The 12,583-nt window shown below is 38.8% G+C and overlaps 1 protein-coding gene across 5 annotated transcripts in view; it reads left to right on the plus strand.

The window, feature by feature from the left end:
• The window catches only part of gigyf2 (GRB10 interacting GYF protein 2), a 343,857-nt gene that overhangs the window by 267,750 nt on the left and 63,524 nt on the right, over positions 1–12,583 (plus strand). For all 5 annotated transcript variants that reach the window (XM_039762266.1, XM_039762240.1, XM_039762245.1 and 2 more), the window contains exons 15-16: positions 4,160–4,254; positions 4,332–4,445. In XM_039762266.1, coding sequence (XP_039618200.1) covers positions 4,160–4,254; positions 4,332–4,445 — 209 coding nt within the window. The remainder of the gene's footprint in view (positions 1–4,159; positions 4,255–4,331; positions 4,446–12,583) is intronic.

The following is a 12,583-nucleotide window of genomic DNA, read 5'->3' on the forward strand; positions in this document are numbered from 1 at the left end:
TCTCTTATGGAGACGACATCATCTGGATACATTTACTTCACAGAGGGTCCGCAGCTCAAGACAAGGAGGGGTTGTAGTAATTGTTAGATCTGTTATACATCAAAAGAATCCCAATTAATGGTCCACTGTCTTTCAGCTGTTTGGCTTTTAAACTAATGACATCTGCTCCTTACTTACTTGTTGTTCTCTATCATCCCTCAAAGTACAATGTGTCTTTCTTCTCTAAACTGAATTATTAACTCACTTACGTTCCCTTTCCCAGACAGTTATTCCACTTGGTGATTTCAATATCCATATTGATACTCCTACATGTGAACTGAGAAATTAATTCCTGAACTGTTTTGACTTTGTGCAACATGTTGATTTTCCAACCCAGTCTGCTGGTCGTATATTAGACCTGAACTGCACATCTGGCTTATCTGTAGTAAATGTTTATAGCAGTGATTTGGGCCTCTCTGACCATAAAGCAGTGCTTTTGACTGACTCATTACCTATCCCTCCTCTTACCTGTAAATGTCAAGTTTCTTTCAGAAACCTTAAAAAATATCTGTCCCTCTATCCTTGCTGGATCCATTTCTGTTCTCTCTCTGTCTTCTCCTATTGCATCAATACTAAATAGTCTTTGTGACCACTATAAATCTGGCCTTCATTCAGCACTAGATAAACCAGCTCCTTTAAAATATAAGGAGATTTCTTTTAAGTATTTAGCTCCATGGTACAACTCAAAATTACAGTCTATGAAAGCAGCTTACCAACACTTTGAGAGATTGTCACGTAAGACTGGCCTCACTGTGCACATCCAAGCTTTCTCTGAATATTAAAGGGCTTAAAGAGATGCACTAACTGCAGCCAAGAGCATGCATTATGGCAGAATAATAGACAGTGAGAAAAGAGGGAGAAAAGACCTGTACCGATTGGCTAGACGGGGACGGAGCTGGGAAAGATGTGCAATAGGTTAGGGTAATAAAGGATAAAGATGGAAGCGTACTCGCAAGCGAAGAATGTGTTGAGCAGATGGAAAAAGTACTTTGAGAGGCTGATGAATGAAGAGAACGAGAGAGAGAAGAGTTTGGATGATGTGGAGATAGTGAATCAGGAAGTGCAACGGATTAGCAAGGAAGTAAGGACAGCTATGAAGAGGATGAAGAATGGAAAAACCATTGGTCCAGATGACATACCTGTGGAAGCATGGAGGTGTTTAGGAGAGATGACAGTGGAATTTTTAACCAGATTGTTTAATGGAATCTTGGAAAGTGAGAGGATGCCTGAGGAGTGGAGAAGAAGTGTACTGGTGCCGATATTTATGAATAAGGGGCATGTGCACGACTGTAGTAACTACAGGGGGATAAAACTGATGAGCCACAGCATGAAGTTATGGGAAAGAGTAGTGGGAAGCTAGGTTAAGAAGTGAGGTGATGATTGATGATTAGTGAGCAGCAGTATGGTTTCATGCCAAGAAAGAGCACCACAGATGCGATGTTTGCTCTGAGGGTGTTGATGGAGAAGTATAGAGGAACCAGAAGGAGTTGCATTGCATCTTTGTGGACCTGGAGAAAGCATATGACAGGGTGCCTCGAACGGAGTTGTGGTAATGTATGAGGAAGTCGGGAGTGGCAGAGAGGTATGTAAGAGTTGTTGGTTTGTACATGTGCAGAGGAGAGTTGCTGAGTATATTGGGAGAAGGATGCTAAGGATAGAGCTGCCAGGCAAGAGAAAAAGAGGAAGGCTTAAGAGAAGGTTTATGGATGTGGTGAGAAAGGACATGCAGGTGATGGGTGTAACAGATCAAGATGCAGAGGACAGAAAGATATGGAAGAAAATGATCTGCTGTGGCGACCCCTAAAGGGAGCAGCCGAAAGAAGAAGATTAGAAAGTGGCCATGAAAACCCCAGGGTTTTGTTCTTTGTAGTTAATAAACTTCTTTAACCTGGCCCAATTACCTTCTCTACTGAAGTTTGTGTAAAACTCCTCCACTTTTTCTGTAATAAAATTAAAAATATAAATGGTTAATGGATTTGTATTAGTTGAAATATTTAAATATTTCCCTGTCCTAACACTTGAATCCCTGAAGCCTATGAAAAAACTGGTAATCCTGTTGCACCTCTCCATAAGCGTCTTTTGTTTTGTGAAAGTGTTGACCAGAGCAATCAGAAATTGCTTCAGTAACCCCAATGTTAAAGTCTGGTCTTGATGCTGACAGTCTTAACAATTTTCAGCCTATTTCTCACTTATATATTCTGTCAAAACTTCTTGAGCATGTTGTAGCCCCCCAACTCAGCAATTACTACTGTCCAGAATGGAGAACATCTCTGGCATTGCCCTCCAGTGGTTTAGGTCTTATCTGACTGATAGGCAAGAGTTTGTTAGTCTTGGCAACAGTAAATCCAGCTTAGCACCAGTCACACAAGGAGTTTCACACTGCTCTGTCCTTGGTCCTCTGCTCTTCTATATCTATATCATTCCCCTTGGCCATATTATTTATAGCTTTGGACTGGTTAACATAATTATACAGATGGTACTTAATTCTATTTTATTGTTAAAAGTGAAACTTTATCAGAACTTTCTCAGCTAACACCTTACTTAAGTGAAATTAAAACCTGAATGGACCATAACTCCTGCAAATCTCTTCAGACCACCTTCAAAGGAATATTGCTATCATTTTTGATTCATCCCTTTCATATTCCACCTACATTAAGACACTTACTTACACCTCTGTAACATATTCTGTGTTCGCTCATTCCTCTTCTTTTCTGAAGCTAAGGAACTGGTCCCTGCTTTTTTATCAGATCTCAGCTAACACCTTACTTAAGTGAAATTAAAACCTGAATGGACCATAACTCCTGCAAATCTCATCAGACCACCTTCAAAGGAATCTTGCTATCATTTTTGATTCCTCCCTTTCATATTCCACCCACATTAAGACACTTACTTACACCTCTGTAACATATTCTGTGTTCGCTCATTCCTCTTCTTTTCTGAAGCTAAGGAACTGGTCCCTTTTTATCACATCTCAGATTGATTATTGTTACTCTCTACTGGCAGGTGCTACTTCTAATCTTATATTATAGCTCTGGTTGATTCAAAACTGTGCTACAAGTGTCCTTACATGAGCCAGCAACAGTGAGCACATAGCACCCATCCTGCTTTGCCTTCAGTGGCTCCCAGTGTCTTACAGGATCAAATATAAAATCCTATTAATAACCTACCTACAAAGCTTTAAATGGCCTTGCACCAGACTACATCAGTGAACTTCTTCATCACAATGCTCCCATTCACCCACTATGATTCTCAGATTCAGGCAATCTTATTGTGCCCCACACTAACCTGCACTCTATGGGTGACAGGGCCTTCAGCTCTATAGCACCAAGTTTGGAATGACCTCCCAAAATGTATTAGAGCAGCTGAATAAATTCATTCTTTTAAAAATAACTTCAAACTCATTTGTTCAGGAAGGCTTGCAATTTAACCTAATATTCTGCCCCTTCTTTCCGTTTACATCTCTGTCCAGATGCTCAGAATAATTTGTGTGTGTTATATCACAAATTATTTTATTTGCTCAGACTTTTCTTTTTGCATTGAATTTAGTATTTTACTCTGATTTATTGTTTTTTATTTAATTTAATGCTTTGTATATCCTGTGTTTATCTTTTCTAGTGTTCCATTCAAAAATGGAATGTCTTTGAAACGTGCCTTGAGCATGGGAAAGGTGCTATATAAATAAGATGTATTATTATTATTAATTGATGTATAGTACAACTAACATAACATTCTCCAATCTGCTTAATTTAATTCAGTCACAGGGGCCACAGCCTATTCTTGCAGCATTGGGTAGGCACAAAAATAAATGTTTGGACATGGTGCAAAGTATATTTCCGGGCCAAATCACCCTGTCATGTGTATCACTCGAGATTTATGAGAAAGCTAGAATAGTTTGAGTATAAGCAATATAGAGAGAGACCTATTAAAAACAGACAATAGCCGAGAAATTAAATTGAAATTCAGGACACTGAATTTGTAAGGCAGTGGTGGTTACTAATGTGGCACCTTTCTCCCAATATGTTACAACTAACCTGGATGGATGGATTTTAACTGTTTTTGATGCTTTCCTGTGTATGCCTTGTTAACTGGAAATTACCAACTGAGTGGTTTTCATCTGCAGGGTGATCTGGACCAGGAAAGGTTGAAGAGGCAACAGGAATTAACTGCCCTTAACCTCTATCAGTTGCAGCAGCTTCAGTATCAATACCTGTTACGGTAAATATTTATCTTTTATTGTTGGAAGCATTTTTTCCACCCTATTCTTTTTTACTAAAATCTTTTACTCTTCTCAGGCAACAGTATGCCCAGGCCTTGGCACAGCAGCAGAAAGCTACTTTGAACAATCCCCAGCCATCACAACAGCAACTTAGTCTACTTCTGCAGCAGTACCAAGCCCTGAAATTAAGGTATTTTACTAAATGCTGTGATCCTAATATTGATCTGCTTGTCTCTCCACTTTAACTGATTCTCACTTTTCCTTTCTCATATAATATATACAATACCTCCCATAAGTATTGGGATAGTGAAGTAAGTTTCTTCTTTCCTATTTATGTGTGAGAAAAAATACATATGAGAGGTTTGTGTTTGTGTGTATATATACACTACTGGTCAAAAGTTTCAGTTTTTATGGAAATGCTTGCAGTTTTAAGTCAATAACCAATTCCTTGGTTTTGATTGTTAAGATGCAGACAATTCTCTTTGAAACAAGAACCAAATTTTTCCACCTGACTCCTATATATACTATACATCCCCCATACGTACATAATCATTTGAGATTTTCTCCAAGTGATATGACCTGGTGTTATATTTATAGTCTGAAGTGTATATAGATAAAGATAAAAGGAGATAGGACTGTTCCTTGCAGTGCTCCAGTGTTGCTCACATCCTTATCAGAAATACAGTCCTTAAGTCTCACAAACTGAGGTCTCCCCAATTGATAGTCCATTATCCAGGACACCTTAGGCTCATTAACCTAGTGGCTGAGTGGTTTTGAAGGTGCTGGTGAATCAAAAAACATAATTCTCACGGTGCTCCCAGATTTGTTCAGGTGAGAATAAGTCTTGTTGAGCAGATAGACAATTGCATCCTCCAGTCCTTGTCCGATAGGCAAACTACAGTGGGACCTGTTAGTCCACAATAGCACTCGTATGGTACAGGACCAATTTTTCTGTAGTCATTAGGTGAAACAGTAACAATGCAGGATGTTTTCCACAGCAGTGGTACTTTCTGAAGCCTTGGGGACAGACTGAAAATGTGACAAAGGACACCACAAAGTTGGTCAGCACAGGCCTTAAGAACTCGAGGACTGACTCCATCTGGTTCCACAGCTTTTCCTTTGTGTAGCTTCCTCAGTTTTCTCCTTGTTTGGTCTTCAGTTATGGACAGTCCACACTAATGGTCAAAGGTAGACTTGTCGCTAGCCATTCCATTTGATGTGGTAGGAGTTTTTAATGTAGTAGGGATGGTGTGGGAATACTGGTCATTTGAAGAAGGTGGCAATGGTAGGGAAAATCTACTAAAACTGGTTCAGGGTGTTAACTTTGTCCATATCCCCTTCTAGCACCTAAGCCCTGGGTTGCTTCAATCCAGTAATTATACCCAGTCCGATCCAAACATCCTTCATGTTATTCTGACTGAGTTTGTTTTCTATTTTAGATCTGTTAGCCTCTTCTCCTTCACTAAGCTTTTTCTGTAGCACACTCTGTACATCCTTCAGAGTCTTAGCACTACGTGTACTGTTGAAATCATCAGTTGTTATTAGTGAATAAAAATCTGCTATCATCTTATCCTTATTCGACCAGTGTTTGCATATGATGCAGGAATCTGATCCCCTGTATGCCAACTTTCTCAACCAAAAATGGTCAGGGCATTCAAGAAAAATCGAGAAGCAAGAGGACTTTCCTTAGAAGCCAGACCTTGTCACTGAAATAAAGATGAAAATGTTGAGATAGATAGAGTGGCCAGTTAAGAAATGTTGGCTTGATGATATGGAAGCAGATCTGCAGAGACTGGGCATAACCAAGTGGCAGGGAAAGACCCAGGACTGTATTAAATGATTCTCTGTAATAAAAGGCAGTTAGTCCACACCCATTTTCTTGAGCATGCACAGAATTTACAGTATGTTTCTGTACACTTCAGAAGTCATTGTAATTCCATAGTCATTTGTTACTTTTTCAGAGCAAACAAGCAAATTGGTTAGACATAGCACTGATCAGTTTTCAGTTGTATACATTTTGTTCCTCTCTCCATGCTTTTATCTTGCTATCATCTGAACTAGGGTTTTTGCCTTGTTTTAACCAAAAAAACTATAGATATGAAGAAGAAAAAAAAAAAAAACATTAACTTCATTTTTGATGCTGCTTATTGCCAAGTACATTACTATTATTCTGGCACGTTCAGTGTGGTACTGTAATTTTTGTTTTGTTTTTTTTTTTGTGTTTGTTTTTTTGTTTGATGTGATTGTAAATTTATCTTAAACTGACTGTATATGTTTCATTCATAGATAGTTCTGTAGTGGTTTTGTTAGTTGTAAGCCTACTGATTACAAGGCAAACCTCAAAATGAATGTTTAAAGTCTTAATTCAACATTACCTAATCACAATTAATACCATTGGGAATAAATTACAATAAAAGCTAAAACTAAATAACATCTGGAAACCTTTATTGTCAATGGATACACTCTCTTTTGGTTATCCTAAACAGTGTCAGAATCGTGAGTGAAAAGCTTCTTTTCAACTAGAACAAAATTGATGTTGCATTTTCATGGGAATCTGCTTTAGAATATCCAAATGTCTCAGAGACAGAATCTGCCCTCATGGCAAACACTACAGCAGTAACACCTTTAACACTGCAAAAATCGATTATTGGAATTCAAAGTAGAGAAGTGGAATAAACCTGATTCATTGTTGACTAAGTAACAGGAAGCAGATTGCACCCATCTGTGTGTCACTTCTGAATTTTGTGAATGGGGCTAGTAGGCTATATGCACACTCTCCTCCAGATCCCACATCAGGCAGCTGCTGTACTTCTGGTGCTGATATCAAAATGGGCTAGCTAAGGTGTTTTTCACCCAGTCTCTTCAAGATGTGCCCAGGCTTACAGTAAGTGATGCAAGTTGCATTATTCAAATATTGTGCCAGATGTCAGGAGCTACATCTTCAATTACAAAGGTAAGATCCAGACGTATTAAAAACTTGCGTCTACTTTGAACTTACATGGGACAAATATGTGATTACAAACTGGATTCCAAAAAAGTTGGGACACTATACAAATCGTGAATAAAAACTGAATGCAATGATGTGGAGGTGCCAACTTCTAATATTTTATTCAGAATAGAACATAAATCATGGAACAAAAGTTTAAACTGAGAAAATGTATTATTTTAAGGGAAAAATATGTTGATTAAGAATTTCATGGTGTCAACAAATCCCAAAAAAGTTGGGACAAGGCCATTTTCACCACTGTGTGGCACCTCCCTTTCTTCTTACAACACTCAACAGACGTCTGGGGACAGAGGAGACCAGTTTCTCAAGTTTAGAAATAGGAATGCTCTCCCATTCTTGTCTAATACAGGCCTCTAACTGTTCAATCGTCTTGGGCCTTCTTTGTCGCATCTTCCTCTTTATGATGCGCCAAATGTTCTCTATAGGTGAAAGATCTGGACTGCAGACTGGCCATTTCAGTACCCGGATCCTTCTCCTATGCAGCTATGATGTTGTGATTGATGCAGAATGTGGTCTGGCATTATCTTGTTGAAAAATGCAGGGTCTTCCCTGAAAGAGATGACGTCTGGATGGGAGCATATGTTGTTCTAGAACCTGAATATATTTTTCTGCATTGATGGTGCCTTTCCAGACATGCAAGCTGCCCATGCAACCCCATACCATCAGAGATGCAGGCTTCTGACTGAGCGTTGATAACAACTTGGGTTGTCCTTGTCCTCTTTGGTCCGGATGACATGGCGACCCAGATTTCCAAAAACTTCGAATCGTGACTCGTCTGACCACAGAACAGTCTTCCATTTTGCCACACTCCATTTTAAATGATCCCTGGCCCAGTGACAACGCCTGAGCTTGTGGATCTTGCTTAGAAATGGCTTCTTCTTTGCACTGTAGAGTTTCAGCTGGCAACGGCGGATGGCACGGTGGATTGTGTTCACTGACAATGGTTTCTGGAAGTATTCCTGAGCCCATTCTGTGATTTCCTTTACAGTAGCATTCCTGTTTGTGGTGCAGTGTCGTTTAAGGGCCCGGAGATCACAGGCATCCAGTATGGTTTTACGGCCTTGACCCTTACGCACAGAGATTGTTCCAGATTCTCTGAATCTTCGGATGATGTTATGCACAGTTGATGATGATAGATGCAAAGTCTTTGCAATTTTTAAGCTGGGTAACACCTTTCTGATATTGCTCCACTATCTTTCTGCGCAACATTGTGGGAATTGGTGATCCTCTACCCATCTTGGCTTCTGAGAGACACTGCCACTCTGAGAAGCTCTTTTTATACCCAATCATGTTGCCAATTGACCTAATTAGTGTTTATTGGTCTTCCAGCTCTTCGTTATGCTCAAATTTACTTTTTCCAGCCTCTTATTGCTACTTGTCCCAACTTTTTTGGGATTTGTTGACACCGTGAAATTTTGAATCAACATATTTTTCCTTTAAAATGATACATTTACTCGGATTAAACGTTTGATCTGTCATCTACGTTCTATTACAAATAAAATATTGACATTTGTCATCTCCACATCATTGCATTCAGTTTTTATTCACAATTTGTTTAGTGCCCAACTTTTTTGGAATCCGGTTTGTACATTAGGCTTTTTTAAAAATAAAAAAGAATTTCAATAATTAGTAATTAAACTTTATTCAGGGATGGGTGAATATGTATGTAAGCTTAATACTGCAACGGCACTGAACAAGTTAAATCAGCCAGCAATGAGTCACCAAAATAATGACCTGGTATTATACAGCTCTGCCCAGTCGCACATACTTTTTTCAACTAGTGCTGCAAAAAAGCAAGCAATCCTTTTAATGACAGCTAGCCACCTCAAAGAGACATGTAGAGAGCAGAGAATCCATCCATTGTGGTGCACGGATCCGATGCTGCAATACATAACATGAGTCTGCTGGACATCTTACCTTGTTAAACAGTGAGTGTGAGTATCTCTGTTTGAGCCAGCAAAATGATGAATGCTAAACCACTTCCTCGTTGTAATGGTCTCAGTTTCTTTCCTTAGCTGGAGGATCTCCTCTCAGAGTCAAAGGGTAGTTGTGGTCCTCGAGGATTTTATCATTCTCCGTCAGTAGTTTCCTCCTCTCCCAAAACCCCGGTCTTGAAAGTGGAACTCACCAACATAGTAACTGCTTCTTTCTTCAACAGTCACCACCCTGTCCTCAGGCTCTAGAAAATCCTTTTTTTTTTTTTTCTTTTCTTTTTTTTTTAATGCCAGCTACAAGAATCAGAGACTACCCATAAATCTCTCTCTCCAAATAACAACAATCCATTTAGATTGTGGTTCCGCATCAGAGAAAAATGTAGGAAAACTAAGTACTTTGTTGTGCTTACTGAAAGCTCGACATTAAGGTACACAACAATGTTCTGCTGTAGAGCTATCTTTGTGCTAAAACTTAAACTCCTTATTCCGAAATATTCTTGCCACTAAACAAAAATCACAACTGCAGTATGGACAACAGAAGTGACTGAATGACTGAGATTTTACTGGAAGAACATCAGCAACACCATGTGCATATAGAAACTGAAGAATGTTACTTATGCATACCCTATAATAAAAGGTGACATTCTGTTCTCTTTGGTTATTGTAATTCTTATTTCTTAATTCTGACATTCTTCTGTATGCCCATAACTTTTTTTTAATGTAAAAGGCACAAAAACAAATAAAACTTTGTTGAACTGTGCAGTAAAAGCAGCATCTCTGATGATGCATGATTGTACTGACTGTTTCTCCACATGCTTTAGTAAAACTAATAAGATACCTATCATCACTTCGAATAACAGTAATTGCTTGCTAATTGAGGTTAAATTGACTGTGTTGTACAGAAATTGTGAATCACATGAAGCAGCAGGTTATTAAAATCCCTGAAACATTTATTAATACTTACAACCTGCTTCTAGTAATATGTGGTAATGTATTTCACAGGCACAGGTAGGATTTATGGTCTTTGCATTCAGGTGCCATCTTTGCTGTACAGCATGCAAAATTTTGTTTTATGTTAACTGTTACATACTTTGAGTTAAAGCTATAATTGTCTTGTTCAAATGCTCCAAATTCAGGTATAATGGGAATCTTTGTACTAGACATAGCACTTCTAAAAATTAAGAAAGTTGCAGCAGAACTAAAAATGTAGAGCTGATGATACAGAATTATAATTCTAGTATAAGTTCCTTTCCTAAATTCCTCTAAGTTGTCTTAATAGGAGGACATTTTTTGTAATACTAATTTCATACCAAACAGCATGTAAATGTAAAACATGAACATTAAGAAATGCATAACTATAAAGACATAAAAAATTTTGTACTTGGTTTAAATATACCGTAGATCCCGGAATACAAGCCGACCCGGTATATTAGCTGACCCCCTTCTCTACCTACTAAATTACATGTATTTGCCGATGACTGGTATTTAAGCCGACCCCCTTCTCCAAGCAAAATTTTCTAAATTTCCTTGAAAGTGTCTCTTCTGGTATATTTATAATGTTTATCGGCGAGAATCTGAGACTGCTGGCATTTTTGATGGAAACCAGGAAGTGATTATGAGAAGTTTGTTAAAATGAAACCTTTGTGTTGAAACTATATACGCAAATACAGTACATTGGCGGGTGGATTTCCGGAGACTCGTCATAAATTTGATTAACTGAAATACGCAATACAGTGGACCCTTGACTTAAGAACTTAATTCGTTCGCAAAGGCTAACCCATAATGCGTTCCGAACCTCCTACTGCAACACTTACTTAACCTTTTCATAATAAAAAAGGGTTGTATAATGTGCATAATTTACCAAAACACCAATAATTTTTCCAATGTACTAACCAAAAAGTTATAAAAACTGCCTAGCCTACCAGAAGTAGGCTAGATTAAGCTAGAAGGATGGCGGCACGCATGGTCGCAGCGGCTCAGGACTTTCCTTTTCAGTACACTTTTTTGTTGATTTTGTTTTTTTTTTTTGTGTTTGTGCACAATCGGTTCAGCGAACATCTGCTAAACCCATCAGAACCTTACAGACATCAGTGTCCAGAGCCAGACATCTGTTTCGAGTGTTTTTCATCACACGCACAACATCCCAGACAACATAGCGAGACCAGCGGGCTCTCCGTGGATTGTTGTCGGGTCTAGGAGACGACGCAGACGGAGGAGGGAAAGGAAGCAGATGCGGGGCCGCAGATCCGGCGTTATGCTAAGGCTAAAGATACAACCATACAAGCCCTATACAGAACTTTGCATCTTTTTGCACCATTTGTTTATTTGTTTATTTACTTGTTGTGTTCTACACATATGTCTGCACTGAAGGAGCTGCTTTTAATCTCATTGAACATGTGTATAGTGACAATAAAAGGCATTCTATTCTATTCTAGAAAAAACTATTTCATACTGTACTCACCATTTAATTTGACATCTTTGGGCTGCAGGAAGGGAGGAGGAGGAGAATGAAACGGAAGTTTGTTATTGTTTAGAAGGAGCCTCCTTATGCAAATCTTTTCTTTGTAAAATTGTCGAGATGGTTGATTTCCACATGCTGTACATATTAGCGAGATCGGTCACACGTTTCGATTGTGATCACTTTCTTTACCTTCGTTACCTTCTCTTCCTTCCTTAGCAATCATGTGTCTTGCTTGCATGGTCTTAGTGAATTATATGTATAGGTAAATCACTGCAATGACCGAAATTACATCCACAAACACATGTATCTGGGATCCGACTGACACTTACTAACGCTCTCGGTTGTTTGTTTACAATCCCGCAAGCGGATACACATGACCGCATTCGGGTCGTAACGCAAGATGTTTGTCGTAAATCAAGTTGTTCGTATGTCAGGCCGTTGGTATCAGGGCCGACTGTAAATGTTTATGTATACCAGTATTACATTTTTAAAAACATTATTGGTGAATAAAAATATACCTGGTAATACATTAAATTTTTGGTTAAAAAAAAGATGACTACACCTATGAAAAAACGTATGAAATATGACAGCGCATTTAAGTTGAAAGTTGTAAAGTTCGCTAATGAGTCAAATAACAGTGCAGCAGCTCGTCACTTTGGCATCAACGAGAAACAAGTACGAGAATGGAAGAAGGCTGAAGCACCTTTCCAAACCATGCCGAGAACTAAATGTGCCAACCGTGGTCGATCCTGTAAATGGCCAAAACTGGAAGAAGAACTGGTCACTTGGGTTAACGAACATCGTGCATCTGGTTACATCGTCACTCGTGACCTGATACGTCTGCATGCTTTAAAGTGGGCTGAGAAGAATAAAGGTGATGCTGTAGACTTCAAGGCGTCGAGATCCTGGTGCACTCGTTTCATGAA

The sequence above is a fragment of the Polypterus senegalus genome, chromosome 1 (assembly GCF_016835505.1).
Source record: "Polypterus senegalus isolate Bchr_013 chromosome 1, ASM1683550v1, whole genome shotgun sequence".
Classification (NCBI taxonomy): domain Eukaryota; kingdom Metazoa; phylum Chordata; class Cladistia; order Polypteriformes; family Polypteridae; genus Polypterus; species Polypterus senegalus.